Source organism: Falco naumanni, chromosome Z (genome assembly GCF_017639655.2).
Source record: "Falco naumanni isolate bFalNau1 chromosome Z, bFalNau1.pat, whole genome shotgun sequence".
NCBI classification, from domain to species: Eukaryota; Metazoa; Chordata; class Aves; order Falconiformes; family Falconidae; genus Falco; species Falco naumanni.
This window is the reverse complement of record NC_054080.1, coordinates 40,979,008-41,006,010: the sequence shown is the minus strand read 5'-3', so window position 1 is coordinate 41,006,010 and position 27,003 is coordinate 40,979,008. Positions and strand designations below refer to the sequence as shown.

The 27,003-nt window shown below is 38.0% G+C and overlaps 1 protein-coding gene across 8 annotated transcripts in view; it reads left to right on the top strand.

Moving 5' to 3' along the window:
- The window catches only part of ERCC6L2 (ERCC excision repair 6 like 2), a 58,040-nt gene extending 37,845 nt beyond the window's left edge, over positions 1-20,195 (top strand). For 4 of the 8 annotated variants that reach the window (XM_040579180.1, XM_040579181.1, XM_040579182.1 and 1 more), the window contains 3 exons: positions 121-275; positions 16,852-17,039; positions 18,924-20,195. In XM_040579180.1, the coding sequence (XP_040435114.1) occupies positions 121-275; positions 16,852-17,039; positions 18,924-19,899 (1,319 nt within the window). In that variant the 3' untranslated portion in view covers positions 19,900-20,195. The other 4 variants (XM_040579183.1, XM_040579186.1, XM_040579187.1 and 1 more) reach the window with 4 other exon arrangements.
- Positions 20,196-27,003: the final 6,808 nt, after the last annotated feature.

The following is a 27,003-nucleotide window of genomic DNA, read 5'->3' as shown; positions in this document are numbered from 1 at the left end:
AATCAAATAATAATGTAAAACTTTTTTTTTGTAATTTCTATATCCTTCCTTGCAACTGTGTACCTTCAGAGTTTTGGAATAACCAACACCACTGGTTATATCTTTCTCCTAATGTATCAGATGGTGTTCAAGAAGTGGCATATATTCATTCAAATCAGAATGTGGTTGGATCCAGCAAAGCTGAGAATCGCTTGAGCCGGTGGGCAGTGCGAGATGTATTTGAGTTGAAGCAGTTTTCCCAGCTCCCTGCTAATGTAGCAGTTTGTACTGCCAAGGTAAAGAGAAATTTTTGGGAAATGTTTTTGCTCTCCCTTTTTTAATCCTCATTTTTCATCTTAAACTCTAACAAACTTGTTTTTCTGTTAATGGCCACCATGAATGATCAAAGCCACTGAGGATGGGAGGAGGAGGCGGCTCAAGTGGAGGTCTAATAAATTACTTTTGTGTTTTGTTTTTTGGGGTGGTTTTTATATTGGCCAGCTCCAAAAGAGTTGGGAATTAAGCAGCACAGCACCCTCTGTGGTGTTTTTCTGTGAGAGAAATAGTAAGATTGGGTGTTTGAAATCAAATCTTGTGCCATGTTTTTCTGATTTGAGACTTGAAAAAACTTCAGTTTATCCTGGATCCAGTTAAAAAAAATGCAGTTGCCATGGTACATGCTAGAGTCTCTGCAGCATAGAAAGTCAAACAGAAATAACTTTGCAAATTGATTTTTTTTTTTTGGGGGGGGGACATGGTGGTGGTGGTGGATGGGTGGACACATGAAGTTGCTATAATGAGTTCAATTGTCTGTGCCTAAAGTCTGAAAAGTAAAAGTAGAGTTTACTGGGAGTGCTTATTTGCAGCAACAGATACCTTTAATGCTTTCTGTTGGTCATGCATCTTGTTAAATTACATTTGGAATACATACAAATCTGGAAGAAATTCAGGTACAGCTTCCAGATTTTTGTTCTTACTACATAGTGGTTTTTATCTACCCTGATTATCCAGACACTTTGTTGTTTGCCTTGTAATAAATGTTTGCAGTTTCCTAGACTGATTCTTAAGATGAACCACATAGATCTATTAAGTAATTGGTGAATGTGCAGTTTAGTTCTCACAAACATGTTAGCAATCACTATAGAAATGGTAGACATAAGACTGTGTTGTTCTGGGGTGTTGAACATCCACAGTGGCTAGAAGAGTTTCTTCCAGTGTTGTTAATTAAGCCATTAGCAGGGATGCCAAAGAATTTTTACACTGGGAAGATCAAATTGGGTGACCCAGTAAAAGTGAGGCCTTTTCAATTCTGTCACATTTGCATTAGAATGTCCCTTATTAACAGAGAAGTTGGTCAAAAATACTCAAGAATATTGTAGAAAGGTACTTATTTAATGGCAATGGCTGACAACATTATCAAAAGTAAAGATAAACGAAGGAAAACTTTGAAGAGTACTTTGAGTAAATGTTGGTTGATCCACCTATGTTCAAAACTAGTTTGTGGAGTTCATGTTACATCTCATTGTTTAGAGTCTGTGTGACTGCAAGTATTACAAATGAACTTTTCTTGATTAACTTGTCAGTCAGGTTTTTTTAAGGTATTGATTTTTCACTCAGAAGCAACAGTAGTATCAGTTCTCTTAGAGACCTAAGTAGGAACCAAACATTAATAATTATGGAGGAGGCTGCCTCTTCCTTTGCTTCCTGTCCTTTTACATAGAGACACTAATCTAGAAATAATCCCTAGATGACTGCCTATTCTTAAATGCAGAGCTTTGAATTTTTTGAGCTCTGCTTTGAAATACGATCTCCTTAGAATGTTACTGCTACTTTTTTCCTTTCTTCATGGTTTTATTTTTATTTTAGAAGGTGTTCTGTGAAACACGTCATTGTTGCTTTTTGGCCATCAGTCTTTGCTGGTCATCTTTCACTTGTTTGCCATCAGTTTAAGTTGCAACATTTACTGTCAGAGCAACTAGTTGTCTTATTAAGAGAATGCTTATTTCAAGTGGAGTTTAATAAAAAAGTTTATCAACAGATTGAAGTAGCATTATGTGTAACAGTAAAAATACAGCTCAACGGTTTAAATTTCCATCGTTGTTTGAGGTAAATAGAATTATACTATTAAATATTGGAATGTTAATTGTAAACTGGTAGTTACTGAAAGAAAACCAAAATTTTTGTCAGCTGAAATTTCTCACTGATGCCACTTTCTAGCTTAATTGGCCTGTTTCTCAGAAATTGTTGTGCAGCTGTTTCTGTTCACTCTGGGTATCGATGATCACATTCTTAATTAGAAACTTTTTTACAATGTATTTATATTGAGGCTTTATTTGATAGCATCATGAAGGCTCCTGAATAATGCCATGATAATATTTGTGTCCCTTTATAAGAACACTTAATCAAATTGTCTTATTTCTAAGGAGGAGTGATCAAAAAAGGATCTCTTCCTTTCATTTCATAGATAGGTCTCTTTAGGACAAAAGTAAAATATCCTTTGTGCTGTTCAGTTTTACCTATGCCAAATCTGTCTTCCTCCTTTGCAATTTCGTTCTGCAATCTGTCTATAATCATTTCTGACTTGAAAAATGTATTTAAACTTTATTAAGAAAGTACTATTGTCTCTGGGAAAAGGATGCAAGAATACCTAAAAACTAACCAAGTATTCCATTGAAGTGGATGAGTTGTAAGTTGGGAAATACAGCAAACACCACAAATCTTGGTTGAAGAGAGTGTGAAACATTTTTGCTTCCTGCTTACATATGAATCTAGAATGACAGGCACAATAAACAATGTTATAATAATCAAAATGTAATAAATTATAAGCAAAACTAATCAATTAATACAACATCTTGGAAGAACATTGACATTTTGTTTTTTTCTTTTTTTTTTCTTTTTCTATTGACTAGTGATCTAATCACATTTCAGCTTCACTAAATTCCCATGAACTTCCACATCCTAGGTTAAGCTCTGTAGTTTCAGTAGCTAATTTATGGAAATACAGTGAATATGAGTAACAGCAAAAATAAGTTGATGGAAAGGAATATTAAAAAAAGCCATCTTCCTAGGTTTCTAGCTGCAGTAGCTGAAAGCAGTATGAATTATTTAGTCCTTTTATTGTTGAAGCAAGGACACTAATGTAGTCACTTGAGTTGTAGAAACTGCTTAAAACTGGAGCAGATTGCAAAACCCAGACTCTTCCTTCTAAGTGAGAGAGGTTGCATGGGAAGAAGATCCTTGAGAGCCAAGGTAGAAGGGATGGGGGGCAAGGAGTTTTGTTCCTCAGAAGAGAACTTTGAAGGTATGTAGAACATCTTGTTTAAGAACCTGAGTAATGAATAAATAAGCTTAGATTTAAATCAGTTAGAAGTGTAAGATTTGAACTCTAGGATAAGAAAAGATGTTAATCTTGGTGATAGTTTCCTTAATTTGACTTCAGAAGGTCTGTGTTAAATCTGGATGGTTGGTACCAATGTAATTCAGTCAAATCTCTCAACCTTTTAAACTGTAGCTTTCATTCAAGCATATTTTTTATCCAGTAATAAGTAGTCAGTCTGTCCTTAATGTTACCTATGCCAGTATTCATATACCCCATCTACCTTCTCTCTGAAGTAATAGAACATATTATTTTAACCTGCTATTGTTCTGTGCTTTTAATGGCTTAAGGGAACAAAATCTTGGGTCTTTTTGTGAGAAATAGACCTTGCTACTGTTTCTTCTGTTCTCGCTTTGTGCTCCAGATTCCCTAGAAGTTCTGGTACTTGGTTTCAAGACTGCTGCAGAGCCTTTGACTCTTCTTTCTCCAGAGGTGGTAGGGAGCGCAGCCATACTCTCCATTTCTGTTTGTTTTGGAAGGAATTGCGCAGACACTGACTGGTGCAGCTAGCATGTTCAAGTTTATAGTACTAAATGCTTTAGTGTGTACTTGCATAAATGCTGTATGACTACTTGAAAATACAGTTAGATAACAGCAACCAGAATATGAAGCCTGCTGTGAAGAAATAAAAATATGACATCGTGAGAGTGCTCTCACAACTTATCAGCTATGAAAGGTGAGGTAAAGCCTAAATGTAGTGAAAGTAACACTATAAATTATGCACTAATTGTACAAGCAAGAGAATAAACCATATTTTGGTTGAATATTATTAGTCAAAATAAATCCTGTCCAGCATCTGAATTAAAGAAAGATAACTATTTGAAGATAGTTTGTATGTGACTATCATGGTTTAAGCCCAGCTGGTAATTAAGTGCCACGCAGTCACTCACTCACTCCCCCCTCACCCGGAGGGATGGAGAGGAGAATCAGAAAGGAATGTAAAACTTCAGGGTTGATGTAAGAACAATTTAATAATTGAAATAAAACAAAACCAAATGAGCAGTAGTAATAATAACAATAAGGGTTATAATGAAAAAGAGGGAAAGGGGGAGAGGAATGAAATCCAAAGGCAAGGGAGGAAAGAAAACAAGTGATGCACAACATGATGGCTCACCACACACTGACTGATGCCTGACCAGTCCCTGAGCAGTAATTGGCCTCTCCCAGCCAACCCCCCATTTATATACTGAGTGTGATGTCCCATAGATGGAATACCTCTTTGGCTAGTTCAGGTCAACTGTCCTGGCTGTGTCCCCTCCCAATTTCTTGTGCCCCTCCAGCCTTCTTGCTGGCAGGGCACGAAAACCTAAAAAGCCCTTGACTTAATATAAACATTACCTAGCAACAACTAAAAACATAAGTGTGTTATCAACATTGTTCTCACACCAATGCCAAAACACAGCACTGGACTAGTTACTAAGGAACGTAATTCTGTCCTAGCCAAACCCAGGACAGTATCCACCCATTATTCCATACCACTTACATCGTGATATGTTTTCCAATACATAATCACCTCTTCTGTCCTTTAACATAAATGTCATTCCCTTCATCTATGGACCATTCCTCTAAAGTCTGTTAGGTTTCATGTAGTCCATTATGTTGGACTTTATCTGTTGTAACAGTCTTTCTGGGCAGGGAAGGTGGTACAAAGTCTTGGATTGTTGGATGTTGATCAGGTTTCACCAAAGTAATTTTTTATTGGTGTGGCAGTTGAAAAGGAGTCAGGCTCAGATCTTCAAATCCAGAGTGGTAGAGATCGGCACCACAAGATGCCTGGTACTAATAGGCATGCAGAAGTGACAATATAAATATTATGTAACAATTAACATCACACAACTAAATTCACTGGCTATTTTTACCCGAAATCAACCCCCCTTGAGGGCACATATCAAACTTCGTCATCCTCCCTTATTACCTGCTCCCAAGTCCTTGAGCAAAAGCAACCGCACAAACGGGTTTGCTTTTGTCCATGGCAGCAACAACCCAGACTCTTTTCCTAAGCACGTTTTTAAGGTTCACTACAGGAACTTTATCCCCTTTCTGTGGCATGTAAAAGCTTTGACTGGGCTGGGCCAGCTCAGCCTGCAGATCCTCTGGTATTGACTAACCAGGTGGCCTTTGCTAAATGTGTATCCCATTGTTTGAAAGTTCCACCACCCATTGCTTTCAGTGTAGTCTTTAACAGTCTGTTACATTATTCAGTTTTCCTGGAGGCTGGTGCATGTTAAAGGAATTAATATATCCACTCAGTGCCATGCTCTATGGCCCAAGTGTATATGAGATTGTTTTGGAAATGAGTTTGTTGTCTGATTCAATTCTTGCTGGAGTGCCATGTCACCACAAGACCTGTCTTTCAAGGCCCAGGATAGTGTTTTGGGCTGTGGCATGGGGCACAGGGTATGTTTCCAGCCATCCAGTGGTTGCTTCCACCATTGTAAGCACATGGTGCTTGTCTTGGCGGGTAGGAGTGTGATATAGTCAATCTGCTAAGCCTCACCATATTTATATCTCAGCCATCGCCCTCCATACCAAAAAGGCATGGAGACTAAACACTTGGCTTGCTTAATTACAGTGCATGTCTCACATTCAGGGATTACCTGTGCAATAGTGTCCGTGGTTAAGTCCACCCCTTGATCCCAGGCTCATCTATATGTTGAATCTCTTCCTTGATGGCCTGAAGTGTCAGGGGTCCGCCAAGCTATAAATAATTTACTTTTATGTTGCCAGTCCAAATCTACCAGAGCCATTTCGGTCTTGGCTTTGTTGTTTAGATGTTCTTCAGTGGCCAGACTTGTGGGAACATGAGCATCTACATGATGTACTCTTACAACCAGGTTCTCCATCTGGACAGCAATATCTTGGCATAATGGAGCAGCCCAGATGGATTTACCTCTGTGTTGACAATCACTCTGCCTCTGCTGCATCCACCCCCACAGGGCATATGGCAGCATCCATGAGTCAGGATAGAGGTAAAGTATCGGCCACCTTTCTCATTCAGTAACATCTAAAGCCAGCTGGATAGCTTTTATCTCTGCAAACTGACTTGATCCACTTTCTCCTTTAGCATTTTCTATGACTTGTCACAGGGGACTCCGTACAGCCACCTTCCACCTCTGGTGCATTCCTACAATGTGACAGGACCCATCAGTAAACAAGGCATGTTGCTTCTAATGTTCTGGCAGTTCATTGTACAACAGGGCTTCTTCAGCACGTGTCACCTCTTCCTCTGGTCACATCCCAAAATCTTTATGTTCTGGCCAGTCCATAATAATTTCCAGAATTCCTGGATGACTGGGATTTCCTCTCTGACCTTGTTGTGTAATCAGCACAACCCACTTACTCCATGTAGCACCAGCTGTGTGATGTGTAGAGGAAACCCTCCCTTTAAACACCCAGCCCAGCACTGGTAACCGGGGCGCCAGGAGGAGCTGCTCTTCAGTACCAATCACTTCCGAAGCAGCTCAAACCCCTTCATAATCTGCCAGCATCTCTTTTTCAGTTGGAATATAGCGTGCCTCAGAGCTTCTGTATCCCTGACTCCCAAAGCCCAAAGGTCATCCTCGAGTTTCCCCTTGTGCTTTCTGCCAGAGGCTCCAGGTAGGGCCATACTCCCCAGCTGCAGTGTAGAGCACATTCTTTACATCTTGCCCTGTCTGAACTGGTCCAAGGGCTACTGCTTGAACTATCTCTAGTTTAATTTGTTCAAAGGTTTGTTGTTGTTCAGGGCCCCATTTAAAATCATTCTTTTGGGTCACATGGTAAAGAGGGCTTGCAGTCACACTGTAGTTTGAAATGTGCATTCTCCAAAAGTCCACAACACCTAAGAAAGCCTGAGTTTCTTTTTTACTGTTGGTGCAGACATAGCTGTTATTTTGATCACATCCTTTGGCATCTCAAAACATCCATCTCGCCATTTTATTCCCAAAAAATGGATTTCCTATGCAGGTTGCTCAACTTTCCTTTGTTTTATGGCAAAACCAGCTTTCAGAAAGGTTTGGATTATTTTCTCGCCTTTCTCAGAAACTTCTGCTGCTGTACTGCCACATACAACTATGTCATCAATGTACTGCAGGTGCTCTGGAGCTTCATCCTTTTCCAGTGCAGTCTGTAGCAGTCCACAGCAGATGGTAGGGCTGTGTTTCCACCCCTGGGGCAGTCGATTCCAGGTGTATTGCATGCTCCCCCAGGTAAAGGCAAACTGTGGCCTGCACTCTGCAGCCATGTGTACTTGCCCCTTGGCTGCCTTTGATTGCAGTTCATACTGAAGTTCTAGTATGTCTGGTATGGCAGCACTCAACGGTGGCGTGGCTTCATTCAGGCCATGATAGTCCACTGTTAGTCTCTTCAGTGGGGGGAGAAAAGTCTTGAGTCATTCCTGTGATATTTTGTTTCAAAATTATCCCGACATTAATAATGTTTTGGGAATAAATGAAAGTGCTGACAACTTCTCTTAAGACCTTAATAATCTACCAAGTATTTTTAGAGGTTTTGATTTTTTTAATTCTTTTTTTCTGGTGGGTTCCAGGTTCCATGTTCCAAAGCAACCTGGCTGATTTTCAGTGCAGGAGCTTTTTGCTTACTTTGGGTTTTGGATAACTTGCACTGTTATTTGTGAAGCTTCTTCTTAGTACTGTAAGAAATAGAAGCTTTACAGAGGCAAGATTAAATATCTTCTTCTAATGTTTCTAGTCTATTCTGAATTAAATAACTGCATTCCTTTAATAATTTCCTAATTAATTTCTGTGTTAATTGGCAAAAACAATATGTGAAACATTTAACATAGGTGCATAATCTGGAATAGGTTTTCTCTAGTTCCTATAAAGCTGAATTTGTGTAGTATTTCTTCAACAGGAATCTTGGTGGGGGAGCTGGAGCATAGGGAAGGCTTTGGAGGAGGGTTGAAGGCTTCACAAAAAGACAAAAAATGGGAACAGGACATACTAAATAATTTGAAAAAATGGTAATGCCCCACATTAGAGCAAATCTGCACTTTTTAATGTGTGGAAAGTATTAGTCACAAGGACATCTACTGTACCTGTTGAATATGTGGAGTCTTTTTTTTTTTTTCAGTCAACTGCATGTTTTCAACTTAAGTTTACTTTAAATTTTACTGAAAAGAAATGTACAAAGACAGCCATTCAAATGAGGATTAATCACTATGGCAACAGAAATGTGGTGACTGAAAAGGGGGAGGATGTATTCTCCCCTCAGCTTCCTGCCAGCTGTCATATTCGACCTCTGCGGCATGAGTTCAGGCCAAAATATAGACTGTGACCAGCTTTAAGAAACTATATCTGTATTTTTATAAATTCATACAAGTATTGCACTATAAAAGAAGGCCTAATCCTCTGAATTGGATGATAGACATTTGGCACTCTTGCCAGTGTTTGACAGAGAAATAACGGGATGCTTTGCAGTAAAACCTGGATTAATGGTAAACCCCTCTTTATGTTATTGCAATGTGGTGTAAAAGAGAGAACTAAGCATGCTGTCAGCCTTGGAAAAAACATGTCCTTTGTATCTCCAATGAAGATTTAAGTGATGTCGAGAATACTGTAAATACAAAAGTTGTGTCATTAAGAACTCTTTGTTTATTTGTATTACATTGACATTTTGTAGATTATTTAAACAAAGACTTCCTATCAGTTACAGTAACTCTGATTGCATTGTGTTTGCACAGCTTTCAGATTCAACGAGTTTACAAAGAGTAGGTTTTTGCGAGGTAACATTCTGTTACCCTTGCTCTTCCAGACTAGGGAAGCTATTCAGTTTTAAAATAGTTACTCCTAAATGATTGGCCAGTAATGCTGCTTTGAGCTTACTGTTTAAGTTTACAATGGAATTAACCATTTCAGTGTGGGTTTTGGTTGTTTTTTTGTAAATGCAGTGAGTTCATATGTGGCATTCTGTGAAGCATATAGTTGCATTTTCATTATGGTGTATGTATATGTGTTTTGGTTTTGCTACTGTTTGATGGAGGGTTGAGAGGGTGGAAGAAGATAGGTGCAAGACCACACACTTCTGCTGGAAAAGCAATTACCTTAGCTTTGAATTCTGAGACAGGCTGATTATCTTGTCTCATTCTCAACGGTAGTAATACCAGTGTTGATTTACTATCGGGTTTTTGGTGCAAGAAAGTGACTGCTCCCAGTAAGAAATTCTTGCTCTGTTACCTGATTGGAGAAGAAACAGACTCAGAAGTAAATGTGAAATAGAGAAACACAGTCTGTCCTCAGTCAACTTAGTAGTCAATTCTCCACTACCAAGCAAAAGATTAGAGTTTATGGAATGTCCTTGGTCGCAGTTTATACAAGCAGAAAAGCTAGATGTGACCACGAGGGGAAAATAACTTCACATTACTCTGAAAAAATGTATTTACTTTTATTAGCAGGTGTAGCTAAATGCTGGTCTCTTGTTGTTGGCAGAATATTTTGAAGGAGAAATTCAGACCCAGAATAAGTTTTAACAGTTTTCATAGCTTGAGGAATATTTCAGCTATTGGTCTGCTGTGATACTATCAAATCTTAGATACATTTGTAGTCATAGCCAACATCTTGAGTAGCTTTGTTTAGTTCAGAAAATTTGAGTATGAATGTGATTGTCCTAGAGTATTCTAAAATTTTAAGGTTAACTTCATTTTCTAAGATAATTGAGGTAATGACTATTAGAATTCAGAGGGAAAATTAATGTCCACATCAGAAATCATTCTGACATATGGTAAGATTCAGGCTTATTTCAAACTATGGAATGTGTAACTTACTATAGCCCTCTGAAGTACATAGTTTGTTCAGTGGCATGTCCTCTGTGGATAGAAAAGCAGTTCTGGTTTACTTAAGAATATGGTAAAATTAGGAGACAGTCTCATTATTTGGTAAATTATTTTATTATCTTAACCATATGGACCTAATTTTTAGAGAAACTACATGGAATTTTATGTGGACACTTATACTTTGTCTTCCTTGACGTGCAGAACAATTTAGGAAGAAAGTCTTTTTTGACATGTGTAGAAGAGAGAAGCAAACAAGACCAAGAAAGAACATTCAGGTAGCAAACATTTCAAGGTATTTCTGTATGTCCTGGAAAGTAGGTAAAACATAGATAAAATAAAAGCACTGTTTAAGAGGAGCATATGTTCAAGAAAAGCATATAGAAAAGTCATAGTAATTCATACATATTATAGGAAGAGCTCCCAGGGAACAAACCAAGGAAAACTATAAAGGGGAAAAAAGATCAACTGAAATAATTTAGAATTGTAATTAGGGTAGATAAATTCATTGAAATGCAGTATCACCTGAACAATTGTCCAAAACCCACTGCAACTCACAGTGTATCTGGAAAGTTTTGAGTTTCCTGAGGTTTTGAGTGGGGTGGGAAAACACAAAGTAGAATGTGGTGTAAAGTTTTGTTACTTGCTTGTAAGCTGTGTTTTAAGAGGACAGTCATACTGGATTCATTGTGTTTCATGCTTTTGTATGATTTCGGTGACTGCAAGGCAGCTAGAGATTTGAGAAGAACTTTCTTGTTTGTTTTAGAAACGAAAACAAACAATGAAACTGCAATGGAAAGTATCCTGGATATATGACAGCAGTGGTTTCATGCATAACTGAAGAGAAAAGCCTGTTAACACTGTTTCAGCTGTGAGCAGGGAAGTCAGGGAGGGTTATTGCGGACTGGGAGGCAGTATCTAGCAATACACTTGCCATAGTGACACTTTCAGTAGTCAGGCAGTAAAAGAGGAAGATAATTGGATGCAGTACAACTATGGCTAAAGAATAACTATGCAAACATGTTTTCAACTTTAAATTCAGGCTTTTGAAGGAAGTTCATTATCCTCCAAGTCCGGTGACTTGAGGAATTGCCGCAAGGGTGAGAGAGCTTAAAAAACAAGTATTCCTGAATATTTTTTCTCATCTTACTCCTAGCCTCTGCTCACTTGCTCTTCCATGCATTTTGATCTTGCTGGACTTAAAAAAGATGAATACTGTTCTCTTCTGTCTTGCTTGAAGGGTCTAAATCAGGGATCCTCAAACTACGGCCCGCGGGCTGGATACAGCCCCCCAGGCTCCTCAATCCAGCCCCCGGTATTTACAGACCCCCCTGCCCCCCGCCCCCCACGGGTGGTTGGGGGGGAAACCAAGCAGCCGCAGATGGCTGCCTGCCACTGCATCCGCGCCGGCCCCCTGGTTAAAAAGTTTGAGGACCCCTGGTCTAAAGAGAGGAAGTCACAGGCCTAAGGTTGCCAGTTGTCTCAGTCATGTTTGAGGATGCTTATATGTGGATGAGGATGCTTATATGTGGATTAGCATTCATTTCTGCAGAGTGCTGAGCCAAGTCTTTATGCTTGTTCTAGGAAAAATGGATACTGAAGTTTTGTACTGTCAAAGACAAAAATTGGTTTTGGAAGGTGTATACTGTTTTTAGAACTTCCATTTTAAACACAGCAAGAGATAGTTAGATTGTCACACGGAGCTAACATATCCAGGAGTTGTTTTAGATTCAAGATGGAATATCTAAGTGGAAGTGACTGCTGCATTGTGGCACTTAAAATTTTTTGCTTGATGCTCAGCTGCACTTTTTCATTCTTCTTAAAGAATTACCCTTAAATGTGAACTGCTGTGGGACTCTAAATGTACAGATGCTATCGTTTTTGCTGGACTTTTGATTACAGCCGTTATATAATATGCAACTCAAAGAAATGGGAAACATTGGTATCCAAAACTTGATACGTACTTTTAAGAAGAAGAGACATAGATTACAAAAGAAGGAATGGAGGAAAAGATCTGTGGTTAAAAAAAGAAACAATATGTTTATGTTGAAAAATCCATAGACTAAATGGAACATGAAACGTGAAAATAAATGCTTTCTTTGAAGTATTTTTTCATGCATGGTAAGAGTTCCTGGGTTTTTAAAATACTTCAAACACTATTTTCTGCAGAGCTGCACAATAATCCCATCTTGTTTCTTGTTACATTATGTGGAAAGCCTCTTCAGAGAAGGTGCAGTAAATGAAGGGGGAGGAGGAGGAGGATAAAACAGGAAGAAATAGCTGCACTTCTGCATATTATTTTCACTAGTTTCACAATAGCACTTCACAATTTCATTCTACTGTATTTTCATTAACTTTGTCTTTCCATTTACTTGGCTATTTCTGTAGTGTAACTTTTTCTTATGTAATTCTTGAATCAAAAAAAATGTTGCTGTGTACAAAACAACTTGCATCTGTGGCCTTTGTCTAATTGGGATGCCTTTGAAAATTTATTTCTTTTGAAATTTCTGGTAAGATTTTCTGACAAAGTGGAAGTGCACAAAGTTGAATAAAGTAGTAAAAATGTTACATTCAGTAATTCAATCAAAATCTCATTTTTGATGTCGAAGGCATTATTCTGCTGCACCTTTTTTCTCCCCCTGCTAAGGTCCTGGTTTGAGGAAGGATAAAATGTAAAGAATACAGAAATGTATGATGGTAGTACAGGTAATTTAGTATAGGCACATTTAATTTATTAGACTACCAATAAGTATGTGGTCAAGTTCAGGTGAGACTTTTCTACTTTGAACAGTGGAGATTTCATTACATGCACTGCAAATACTTACAGTCTTCAATGTAGCTAAACATTTAGTAGAGACTAACTGCTTTCATGATTGCTGTCCTTTTTTTTGTAAAAAATCTTTTAAAATACGTACAGCAGATATTGTATGCTATACTAAGTATTTCTTTAGCTTTGTGTCATGTATTTCAGAAGGCTATGTATTTCAGATGATGTGCTATGCAGTACATGAAGAATATGTTTTAACATACAGTATGTGTATATGTTTGATGGTACAATGTTTTTCAAGAATGCTTTTGGATTTCTGTACTCTGATTTTAGTGTTGTCATTCAGAATAAGTTGCCCATAATCATGTAGCTGAAACTTTTAAGCATATTTACATTTTATGTGAGAGAAAAACATGCTATTGTTTGTTTAGGTACTGGATGGAATCTTAATTCCATGAGAAAGAACTTTAGTCACTATTTATGTCATTTTAGCTTTTTGACTATTTTTCTACTCCCTATGTTAAATTGATTAACATTTTCCAGTAGTTACATGGCTGAACCATAAAGCAATGCCAGACTTGCTATTTGGCAAAAGAGTTGGATTTTTTTAGACAAAAAAAAAATGGCTTGTTCTTAATTCTTCTTTATTTCTGTTGAATCACAGTTACCTTATAGTACTGAGATGCTTATGGACTGATCACTGTTGTCTTTCCAGTTTTCCAGTAATGATTTGAAAATGCTGTAGTCAGATCTTACATCATTAAAACGTTCTTTCAACAAGTTCAGCAACGCTTGTACTTACGTAGTTACATTAATTAATATGGAGTACTTTAAGTTAAACAAAGATAATTTGAACTTCCAAATGTACAGAATACTTGTGTTGAAGGATTTTGTTTCCTTTACTATTCCATGCATAACACTTATTAATTCATAAAGGATCTGACATTCAATAATTGATTAAATGCCCTAGTTCCCATAGTGTAAGAATAAGAGTCAGAGGTTCCCAGCTGAATCATACTGTATTCATTTCAGTTTTGCTTTGTGAGATTGCCTTATGCATATGAGGTGTATGATAGTTCAGGTGAGCAAGGCCAGTGCTGTAAAGTCAACATGGGATTTAATGTAGAGGCAAATAATGGGGGGGCACACACAATAGTTTCGTAGAGGAAGTGCTTGAGGAACAGAAAATAGAAAGCTCTTGAAAGGGAATTTTTCATTGTGAAGTAGATTTCAATCAGTGAGTTAAAGGCAAACATTGAAAGAATCAGAAAGAAGTCTGCCATGGAAGAGAAGAATTAAGGGGAGTAACACATGAAGTCAGATTCAGAAGAAAGCAGTGGGAAGTTGACAGTGCTGGAACATTGACTGAAATTGTCATTTTTTTTTTTTTTGGTAATGCTAATAAAAAGATCCGTGGAGTACTTTTCACCTGTGTGTGTAAAGCTTACCTCTACCTAGACCCCCATCCATGTATTGCTCAGAGTAACAAACTGCAGATTTGACCTTTAGTGAACATGGTGACATCTTAAAAAAACCTGAAGTGTTATCATTTTGCTGACAAAATATTTATTATTTTTTAAAAAGAAATTACTGGATTTGGGAGTTGGGAGCTGGATTTAAGTTGGCAAACTTGCTAAAATGTTTACAATTTCAACAGAGCCAGTTGTGTTTCAGCCTAACTGGGTGCCATTTCACCAATTGGCTTTGCTCCAGAGAGCCAAGATAAGTTTTTCAAGACTAACTCACAGTAGCCATGAGGTTTCACTGGCATTAGTTCCTGCAGCTCTTGGGGCAACTTGTTTATAGTAATTTTTTCTACCTTAAGGAAAAAACTTCAAGCAGTTAATTTAGGTAGAAGAGGAGCTCTTTGTGTGTATATGGTGGTATTTTGATGTTGTTCTTTCAGGTGTGGCAGTGTGGGTCACTGTGCTTGAAAATGTTGTACTTCCAGAACTAAATATGCCATTTGTGAGTTTATTTGCAATTAGCAGTCCTTTCTGCATTCAGTGTGTTTACAACATTTGGCTTTTTTCCGAAAGAGTTTTTCAGTCTTCTATGTTTGAACAGATGTGTAGACCAAAGTATTGCTGCCTCATATACTTTGGTCTTGTTTAATAAGAGGTAGATGGATGCACGTTTATGGGGGTTTCAAATACTTTTAAAACAGGCATTGACATGGTCAGGCTTGTATTCTATGCAGATTATGCTGGCTTGAATTAAATTGCACAATCCTGGTTTCCTGACAGAGTGACAAATATGCTAGGTCTTACAGTAAGATCTAAATACTATGAATATTTTTCATGTAAATACCATCCAAATAAATATGTATTTAACAATAAATGTTAAAACTAGCATGGCTTGCTTTTTAAAAATAGATTTTCCAAGTAAAGTTCTATATTATCCATGCATATCTTAAATAAAAAAATACATGTAAACATCTTAAATGTATACAGAATTAGCAAGATAACTGAGAATTCTTATGCTGTAGATAACATCTGCTAATTCAGTCTTTATTTGGTTACTATCATCATAACATTATTGGGAGGATAGGGTTTTTATCTTAATTGTGGTCTTGGCTTCAGCTTGTGTAATATAACTTCTAATAGTACAGTGAAATTCTAATCTTTGGAGTTGTGCATTTAGCTTAGAGTGAAAATGTATGCCTGTAGGTCCCTTAATATTAACATCTCTCTCTGTATACTAGTTTGAGGTTACTTGCCTAAGTAATGGATTGAGACCAGATGTAAGATCTTAAAGCTCAAGAACATTGTGAACAGCCCATGGAAATAAATGGACATGGATCAAATAGAAACACATTGGGAAGAAACACTGTAGATCCAAAACCAAATTCTGAACTGCAGATGACAAGGTGTGAACACAGTTTGTGTTTTCATCTTTAAAGTAACATTAGTAGGGGGACTGACTGGGCATTTATTCTTTCTGCTGATCTCATCTGGGGGGAAAAAAGAAGGTAATATGATTTTGGGAGGGGGTGTTCTGTTTTTTCCCTGCTCTTCAAACACAATTTTTGCATTTTCCTTGGCTTGCCTTTTGGCCAAGGGGAAATTTTTATGAGAATTTCTGAGAAATAACTGAAGTGTAGATAGGATTATATTTTTGTGCAAGACTTTGACTGTCAGTGCATGATGAGTTGATCTGTAGCACAATCTTACTGGAACTGATCAAAACATTAGCTTCTTATAGCTATTACATTTAAAATTGACATTCTCACTTTAAGAAACGTCACAGGATTGTTAATGTTTTAATCTTACCATTATTGAAACTGTTGTGCAATTTTTTTCTTGTTCCTTTACATGACTATAGTGATACCTCTTTCAAAAGTACTTTACAATTCTGAATAACTGTGTTAGAAATTGTGATACTGACAAAAATGTTTTTACCTTAACTTTGTTATCTCTCAATATGTGATTATTTATATTTTTCTTCAAGTGTTAAATAGCTGAATTAACTAAGAGTTCTGAACATATACTGTGCAAAAATTGTGTAACATATGTTGACAGGCAGGAAGTAGTGATTCCAAATAATCCACTAATCTTGATAAAATGAATCCAGGAAGCGTTTATGTATCTGTTAAGATAAGACTTGGACATATTCTGTTTTATAGTAATATTTGAAGTGTGTAACTGATATTTGGGTCCTGTGGCAGGATTAAGTATTTGTACGACCCCTGTTTTTGCATTAGAGAAATTAGATATTTTTTGTTTAGCTCACAATTAACCTGTTTGGAAAAATAGCCCACCTTACTCTTGGAGAACCCAAGACTTGCTTTCAGTGTCCCTGGAAGTTTGTGACTGAGCAGGGAGTCTACACTGCAGCTCTGAATCTGTCTTAACATTCAAACCATTGAGTGCTAGCTAAAAGTGGCAGAATTGGGCACAATAGAACTTATCATTAAGTCAGAAACATGGTTGTTTTGATGATTTCTATGTCTCATTTTACTAGAAAAAAGAGGAAGACTCAGAAGGTGACACAGCAGAGAACAACATTGTTAAGGGAGGGCAAGAAATGCTGACAAACAGTAATCCACATCACCTGTATGTTATGCATCCTATTACCCAGAAAAACAAAAAAGTACACAGAGTAGGTTCAACCATCTTCTTGCTTGGGAAGACACCGAAAGGAATCCGCAGGTAAGACTGTTTTGGTGAGATGAAGTTAAAATTCTAAGGTTGAAATGAACTTCCCTCTGGGAAGTTGCTTTTGTCTTTGTTCCAGCCATACTTGGGGAATTCTGATTATTTTCTATGGGAAGAGCAGAACTAATGGGAATCTTCCACTCACACTATACAAAGTGTGCCATAATTGATGAATAAAACAAATTGAACACACAGATCACTGTAATGTGTTGATTTAATGTCTATGTATATTACATAGCTGTGCAGATGTCATCACCACAAGTGTTCATGTTGTGTGCATCATGCAGTACTACAAACCAGTGTTTAAACTTTGTACAATTTCTTGTTTCTATAATGTGAGCTTCTGACTGCATACTCGTTTTGCCCTGATCTCATCACTTTCATTGAAAGACTATTGAAAAAAAAAATTGGACTTCATGTTTATTTTTTAACATGGGGCTCAACATTTTTTGATATTTTTTAATGTTTTTGTCTCCCCACTCATTTTTTGAAAGATAATACTTTTTCTATCTCCCGTTTTTCCTTTTTCCCCAGACTATCGCTATTATTAATATAAATACTTAAATTCCATTCATACAGAGATAGAAGTTCAATAATATTAGCCAGACGGTATGTGGAAATAGGAAGCAGAAAGCTGTAGCTAACTAGGCAAACCCATAGAACTGGGATTTGGTATATATTTGCAATCTGGCCTTGAAACAGTTAAGTTACTGCATGAGGGTTGGTATCTAGGTAATACCTGTAAACGTTCAGAATCTGTCATATTAGCTTGCTGGCCTCAGCTATCCAAACTGTTATTGTTGAAATGCCAGATGTGCTTACTATTATAGATACTGAAAATTCTAAATATTTGAGAGGCAGATATAGGAGAACCCTTCATGCTAAAAATACTCAGAATTGTAATCATAGTTATCAATAGTTTTTTGGGGTAAATTTTTCAAAGGCAATGAAGAGACTGAGATTATTATTCCAAGATCCTAAAGCCATGTCTAGCAAAAAGCTTAAAGCATGTTGACTCTTAAATGTGAAGCGAGTCATCTGTTAGCACCTGGCTCAGTTAGACTTTGTAGTACATCTGGCTGTGCTGTAAATGAATGTGAAGATGATGAGGTGCCTCCGTTTGTGTTGCAGTAGCAAGGTGGAGTGGGAAGCTGTCTGCAGTCAGCCTGTATAAAGGGTATAGCTGGAGCTAGCCTGTCAAGCGGTATTTGAGGCTAAACAGGGTTAAATCTCACTGCCTATTGGAGCCCTCACACTGGACAGGCAAGATGTTTCATATCCTTTCTCTGACAAGGGAGCATAAACTTACCTCTCCAGCCTTCCAGTTAGGCTACCTGACCCCAGACTATGGCTAACTCAATTAGGATTTGCTCCTTCAGTTAGAACTTGGCCACTTAGCAGAAATAAATATTACGTAGCTCACTAGATAGGATGGAGGGGACAGTCCCAATCTCCTGTGAATGAATGTATTTATCCAGCTCTTGTGTAGCAAGCTTTTTAAAAGGAGTTTGAGCAACTACTATTGTTTTTCCCGGCCCCCCAGCTATCTCTCCATCTGCATCTTTTTGGTGGCTAAATACCTTCTGAAATCTGGTCCTCTGATACACTATCTTACCTACACTGGAAGTTAAGTCTTCGAATTGTAAACTGAGGAAACCACACTGGAGTGTGGCATTCAGAAGTCACTTCAGTTCTTCTAAGGTCATTATTCTTTCTTCTCTTTGCTAATAAAAACAAACAGTGCTCCTAATAAGGAAGTTACTTTCAGTGATTACTTTCCAGGATATATAAAGCAGGTAAATTGAATTACTTGCTTGAAAGCTGCTTTTGTTTCTAGTTAAAGGTGTTTAATGTGGTTTTCTTTATTGATAATTACAGGAGACAATTTGAAGAAATGGTATCCCACTTTAATATGGGATCAATGGAAGAACTTGCAGAACATATTGCAAAAGCTACATCAGAAACAAGGCAGAAGATGTTGAAGGAATTCTACCTTTCCAGGCATCCAGAGATAGAGCTTTTCTTCCCAGCTGAAATACCAGCACAAGCTTTACATAACTGTGAGGAAAGAGAATTGAGTGTAACACATTCTAGAAAAAGAAAATCTATTGTTAATTTTGGAAGATCTAAGTCTAGATCTTCATCAGCTAAAGGACTACTTCTGAATGGAACTACAGAAACTCGGAGCCAGCAGAGCTGTAAAGGAGAAGCAGAGCAGCTTCACAATGACTCCTGCTTGCAAGATGTGTGTGTTGATGCAAAATATAAACAATCACCCACTGTTGCTACTCAACATATCGAAAGGAGAAACAGTCAGGCATTCAAGGATTTTATGGCATCTGGCTCATTAAGCAGTAAATCAGAAATAATTGAGGTGCTGCCTGTAAAAAGTTGTGAAGGACAGCAGGACGCAGAAGGAACACAGCTGCCAAGAAAAAGATCCCTGTCTCAGTCAGAAAATGGGGAGAGAAAAGCTCAGACTTGTAAGAAAAAGTCTTTTGTGGACTTACTTGGAGATACCTCTGTTCTCAATGACCTCTTCAGAAATGATGGAAATGGGCCTACAGAATCACCAAGGAGATTCCCTTCAGGGCAAGTAGAAAAATCAAAGGAGAGACCAAAAGATTTCTGGGACATGCTGAATGAGCAGAATGAGGAGAGCCTCAAAAAGCTCACAGACATAGCAGTCATAGAGAAGCTATGTGAAAGAGCACCTCCTGCCCCAGTGACAGAAGAGAGAGAAGTGTGTGAAAGTTCTCTTTGGAAAAAAAATGAAAATTTTCTGTGGAAAAAATACAGTCCAGGTGATTCAGATGAACAGTCTACTGCTACATCTTGTAATGTAGTAAAATGAAAGTTTTTCTATGTGAGTTGCACTGTAATTATTTTAGTTGAACATTTAAATATCCACAACTTTAGCAATATGCAGCAAAACATGATACCTCCATGAAATTAAAGGCAAAGTCATGAATTTGTATTTATCATGATATGGATTTCCATTTTACAGATGTGAATACATTACATATATGCTCTTACATATGTAATTGCATATGTAATGTATAGTACCTGTATGCATAGTAGTGCGTATGTACTATATATTGTGAGCTATGGTATATTAATTTTAAAGTAAACTTTTTAAAAATGTTCTGAGTACACTTTGCTTTCTTGCATTCTGATTGTATTCCTTGACTCATTAGCAGTACTGAGTAATTTTTCCCCTTTACTTACACTTGGAAGCCCTCAGTCATGTTAGCTGAATCCAGTGATATTACCGGGATTTGACAATGATATTCCACATTTTCTGAGCTACAGGGACTTCATGAGATGGGGATGGTGCCTTTGTGTCTAATAGCTTTTGATGGATTCTCCCCTTCTCCCGCCCTGTGATTTTGCTGAGTCTGTCTTTGCTGTGGAGCTTCTAATTATATTCACTATCCTATGGCAGTGAGTTTCTCAGCTTGATTGATGTGAAGAATCACCAATTTTTGTTTGTTCATTTTTTCTCAGTGCAGGACCTACAGCACATTAAATCATGCTAGGTGTCAAATTTCCTCTCTCCCCACCCCCACTTTTTTTTTTGTACAGACTTCTGTTATGTCTTTGAGATTATGTGGTCTGAACATTATGTTGGTGGTGTTCATCTTTCTGTGCAAGGAAAGAAGAGAGGGAATAGACTTTTAAAATAATTTAAAAAACCCCACACTGCTTCCTAGTGAATTTCAGGAAGAATCTAATGCCATTCAGTAATTAAGACTCACTGTTGTCTCCATTGATTTCATGTATTTTATACGTACATACTTATGTGAGTATTTGGTAGAAAAAAAAAACACCACCAAATATGGTTTATACTGGGAAAACTGTTATTTCTTACTCTGCTTAAGAAGAGAAACAAGTTCCATTTTATGAGCATTGTATTCTGAAAAAATTTAAACACATTGTGTTGCATGTGTACTTAAATATGCAATTGCATGTGCAGATTGTGGATTGATTATTTTTTTTTAGTTATTTAAAACAAGAATATTTAGTATAAGCAATTTTGTGGGCATTTGTGTGGCCACATTTCTTTAAATTCAGATGTGCATACTCAAGTTACAATGAAGTGGCTTTTTGAGGAAATTAATCTTCTGTTAGTTTGCTGCTGACACTGAATATTACTGTTAAGTGTATTACAGCTTGAATTCAGCTTCTGCTGATAGTCAAAAGGTTTGTCAGTCGTATTATGTTTAATAACAATAACTGTAATTCTTGCTGTACTATGCCAGTTTGCTCCAATATTATACTTTAATTGCTTCTGCTATTGTTTCTGCTGCAGGAATAACCTATGAGTGTCTTGGGAACGTCTCAACAAGGATTTTGCTTACTGCATTTGAAGTGCACAAGTTAGACTGGACGCAGCAGTTAGCTGCCAAGGGAATTTCAAGAACCATAGGATAATAGAATCACAGAATGGTTTGTGTTGAAAGGGACCTTAAAGAACTACTCCATCCCCCATGATGTGGGTAGGGATATCTTCCACTAGATCAGGTTGCCCAAAGCCCATCCAGCCTGGCCTTGAACACTTCCAGGGATGGGGCACCCACAGCTTCTCAGGGTAACCTGTTCCAGTGTCTCACCACCCTCACAGTAAAGAATTTCTTCCTTGTATCTAACCTAAATCTATGCTCTTCCAGTGTAAAACTACTGCCCCTTGTCCTGTGTCTGTCTTTCAATATTTAAAGAAGGTTTGTAAGGCCACAATGAGGTCTCCCTGGAGACCTCCCTTCTTGAGGTGAACACCCCCCACTCTCCCAGTCCAGCCCTCTGAGCAGTTTCGTGGCCTTTGTCTTGACGCACTGTAAAAGGTCCATGTCTGTGTTGTACTAGGAACCCCAGATCTGGCTGCAGTACTCCACGTGGGGGTCTCGTGAGAGAAGAGTATTTATTACTTGTTGAGCCTCTTTATACAGCAGCATATTCCTGAGGAAAGCACTGGTGCCAGTCCCTGCTTTATGCCACCTCTGCTACATAGGCAAATTTCTGTCTGCAGTACTGGGTATTGTGTGTTCCTTTGGCTTTGGCATAACAGCTGCTGGGTGCCTGTCCTCGCTGCTGTGTATCAGCCAGAGCAAATGTATTTACATGTGCTTTCCATATTTGACTTTATCCTCAACACCAGAGCTGGAATGGGCCTAGTTATGATCATAGCACTTCTCACAACATCAGATTTGTGTACTATTACTTTGCACTCATAGCTTTCAGGGCAAATAATTTTTATGTTGAGCTTTTTAAACATTAGTTTTTCCCAACAGTTCGCTAGTGCTATGTAGGGTTGCAGTCCCAAGCTTTCAGGGTAAAGATGTTTAAAACGGGGATCAGGTTCAACCATATCTCCTCTCTGTGATGCAAGTATCAAATGCACATATTATCAAATAGAATGATAGATAATAATGTTTTTTACCCTGTTGTGGATATACACAGGCTGCACCCCATTCAACTAGTTCTCTAACAGAACATACTAATTCCTCCTCCTAGGATGGTGAGAAACGTGATCTCAGGGTTCTATTTCACATTTTGGATGGAAAACCTAGATAAATCTATACATCTCTGTAGAACATAATAAATACTTTCCAAGATGTACTGAGGGAGAAAAAACAAAAAAGCTGCTGGATCTCATTTTCATTCCAGTACTTAATAAACTACCAGTATTTCAGAAAGGAGGTTGTTGTAAATATGCAGTATAGTATGTACGGAGTAAGGAATTTCTACATACTGACAAGTTACCATCTTACTCATGAAATGCTGGCTGTAATAAAATTTCCAAATGAAAACTGTGCTTCATAGATTGAAGGGGTGGTTGTAAGATAAGCAATGTCCCATCTCATTTGCTGCATAGTCTGTCACATTTCTAAGTGCTGTGGGATCACACGAAAGGAGTACCTTGTCATAACACGTAAACTAAAGAGGCCAGGGCTCCATGTTGCTGTGGAAGCCTTAACCTAATCTTTGGGTTTTGTAAGCTTTGAAATCTCAGATGTAATGGTGTATTAGTACAGGGTTTTACATTGAATGTACTGTATAAATTGTTTTATGTGAAGGGTAAATGTTATGAAATTTTAAAACCTTGGACACTGAAGCTGCACAGCAGCAGTCTATGAATGGTGGTAGTTTTTGTGGTCTGGATGACTGCCCATTGGAAAATAAGCTTAAATTTGATCTGGACCAGCTTCTACTTTAGGTCATGGGAAGCTGTTGTAGGCTTTCCTCTGTCTCTGTGTTAACCATTATGTGCTTATTGTAAGTGGAATCCATCTAAGAACCTGATTGGGAAATCTGACTTAACTACCTGGAACCAGGAGCTCAGTATTTAACATACATGATAAAGTATTTTTTTAGGCCAGAAGGAGGGACTGGTAACTTCTCAGTCCGAGGGCTGGATGGGGCTACATAACCTTGTTGGTTTCAGTTGATATTGGGGCACTAGAGAGAGGCTTCACCTGAGCGCCACTGGTTTGTCAGTCATGGTCTGAGTCAGTAGATCCTAGGGAGGGCAAAATCGGGTTGAGTTAGGTAAGACTTCTCATTTTACTTCTTTCGGAAGAACCTCAGAGCAGTGGAACTGTACAAGTAGAAGGCTGAACTGCAGAGCTGATTCCCAAGTACGAAGCTGTCACCATTTTTGTGAAGTAATCAGGAAATTACGTTTCTCATCTATAAGGTGATGATGCACATAAATCAAAACCTCCATAGAATTGCATGTTTTATTCACATGTATGCCAAGTACTGATGATAGATTTGTGGAAATACATTTGTTATCTGCAATTGAACCGAGCTACAGGAAGATTTCCTGAAGGAAGATTTATGGCACTCTGTAGCTTCCTGTGCAAATTTAATATATTTTACTAGGGGATATCACTGAAGCCATAAATACTGCAATTTAGTGCCCTAGGGATCTGAGCATAAAATATTTTTGTCATGAAGATGATGTCTGTATGATTTACAAAAAAAGAATCTGAATAATTCCTTTTTGAGTTTTTGACCTGTATTTTAAGGTATATCCTTCACATAATAAAAACAGATATTTTTTTTGTCATCTTTGAAATCTGCAATTATCATTTCGTTTGGCTTTTAAAATGAAGGAGGCTTTGGGGGGATGCTGTGTTTAGGGTTATGGTGGAGTGGAGTTCATACAGCTTCTGCGTGCAGGTTCCCCTACAGTTACAGGGAGATAGGCTACAGGGAAACTGTAACAGCCTCCTAACCTAAGGAAATAGCCTTGTGGTAGTCACCACCTGCTCTCAATATAAATCAGCCAGGAGGAAAAGGTTGTCTTTTTCATCATAGCTGTCAGCTGGAAATGGCTCACTAGGTTTTTACTGTTCCTTGTTGCAGTTTCCTTGTTCTTTCACTTAATGGGGTTTCTTTGGGTCTGGCTCTGGGTCCCTGACCTAACGGGGTACTGATAGTTACCATTGCCTTCAATGGAAATTCTTAGACTGGAAGGAAAGACCAGGTTGCCAGTGAACTAGTAAGAAATCTGACCCTGCCTATGCGAACAAATGCAGCTCTGTCAGCAACCTGTTTACAAAACTGTCACCAGACCTAGTTAAAACACCGTGTGTGTCCTGGGTCTGATTTGCAGCGTAGTCTGGATCTCAAGCATGTTTTGCAAACTGGACCTGTGCTTATAACTACATTTGGGAGTAGCCATATGGTACATAGATACCATATTTGATCTGGGGGAGGGAGAATGAATGATTTCAGATAACGTGTATGTTTGAGAAAGTTAGGATGTTCGCATACATTTTGTGAGTGCATTAAGGCAGTTTGAAAGGATGTATGTGCTCAGATTTAGCAGGTTATGACTTCAAGCACTGAAAGGCAGACTAATCCCAGTGCATGGCTTCAGCACAGTGAGTAAAAGCAGCATTAATAGGAGGGAAGGGAACTTGCTAATAGCATAATCAAAATGTCACTGGATGCTTCAAAGATAGCAATACAGTTACTATGTATGAAAAAGATGGTTTAAAGTACTTGAGTAGGAATTTTAACACCAGGAGAGGGTTCTGTTCTTCCAAGGAAGCACTTAATTGCCTTTGCTGCTATGTATTTTTGTGTTCTTGCAGTGCCCTGCATATTTTATTCACTGCATACTTTCCAGTATATGCAACAAAAGAATATTCTTATGAAAACTCTCTCCTTGTGTTTGCATATTCCACTGTGCAGTACATCTTGATTCAGTGCATCCTATAAAAGAAGAGTAATGACCATCTAAGTAGACTCTGTGCTAGAATCTACCTTCCTGATTAAGGCACCTGAAGAGTAGATAACTGGCCTAAGGTAAGTTGGAAAATTCACTTCCTGCTATTGAAAATGGTTGTCTAGATGGGCAATCTACAAGAGAGATATAGGCAGTGGTTCAGAGCATTTATAGGTATGCCTCTTCCTGTAGATCATGTGTGGATCATAGGAGGGTACTTGCTAAATGAGTCTGTATCTTGTGTGTGATTCTGCCAGCTGATTCTGAAAGAGGAGAAAAGTACATCTAAACAAGATAATTGGAGGGCTTCAGAGTTGTTTGCGTGACATCCTAACATTTGTTTAATTGGCATCCAAAAAGTTGAATTCCTTTTTTCAAAGACCAAGTGAGGATTGTGCTCTAAAATTAAGGAAGTAATAGAATGTAGTCATGTTGTATATGCATGATAACTGAGGACAGATTATCTCAATTGTTCCTTGAGTTCGCTTGAGCTGAGAGGATGGAATGGAGCAGTCGGGACCTGACCTTGTGTGTACATGTCTACACGCAGTATAACTGAATTGAGATTGCACACATAACTTACGCAGTCTGGATCATGAGCAGGCCTGCTGCGCCAAAGCATTGTTTTCTGAAAATGCACGTGTGCAGCATAATTACATTACAATTTGCACTGGTCTGTTGTAGCATGTTCCAGCGGCTAAACATTTGTTATCAACTTTCACAATCCCTAATGCTGCATCTATTAAAGACAATGGCAAAACAGTGGGGATACTTCAAATGCTAAACGAACCCAGATCAACTCAGAATGAATCTGTATTTTACTTCAACAGAACTGTTTATACTAAAGGGATTTTCTTCCCCTATGGTTTGATATTGTTTCCATCAAGTGAACGCTCATGTAAACATGATCTCCTGTATCACCCTGAAAGTCATTCTATGCCAGTTACTTTAAAAACAAATACCAGATGTCTGTTTATATTTTTTGAGGTAAACGCTCACAACTGTCGGCAGCAGTGGCCTCTGTGTGATTCAGGCTATGATGGAAGTTCCAGCACAGTTTCTAGTTGTTCTGGTTTATAATTCATGGCAAAGAAAACAAATTCATACTATGGTCTAATTGGGAATGTAATTTAAGTACCTTTGAGAAAGCTGTTTTCTTAAAACTTCTCTTTTTTGCTTTGGTCTCATCACCTCTGCAGTAGATTCAGATGTGAACTTGGCTTGGTCCTTCTACATGCAGATACTGTAATAGCATAGCTAGAGTAATTCAGGCTCCTCTCGCCTCCCGGTCTGCCCCCCACTGTTTTGTACTTGTGGTTATATATAATGCTGTATTACAATATGCTACTTCTAGTTTAAGAGTCTTATACTTGGAGGGAGTATCAAGAAATATCTTCTCTTTAATTAAATGTTAAGGTTCTGTTCTGTTTCTGAAGTGTCAGTCTATGCAGCGTTTGACAAACCAAAATCTAAGTTCCTTGAAATGGACATCGTTACTTTGTAACACTACATGCCTGAATCATTAGCTAGCTAATACATTACATATATACACTAAGATATATGTACTTATGTATAATCAAAGAATTGCAGAATGGTAAGGGTTAGAAGGGATCTCTGGAGACCATCTACTCCAACCCCCTGCTAAAGCAGGTTCACCTAGAGCAGGTTGAACAGAATCAGATCCAGACAGGTTTTGCATGTCTCCAGGGAAGGAGACTCCAC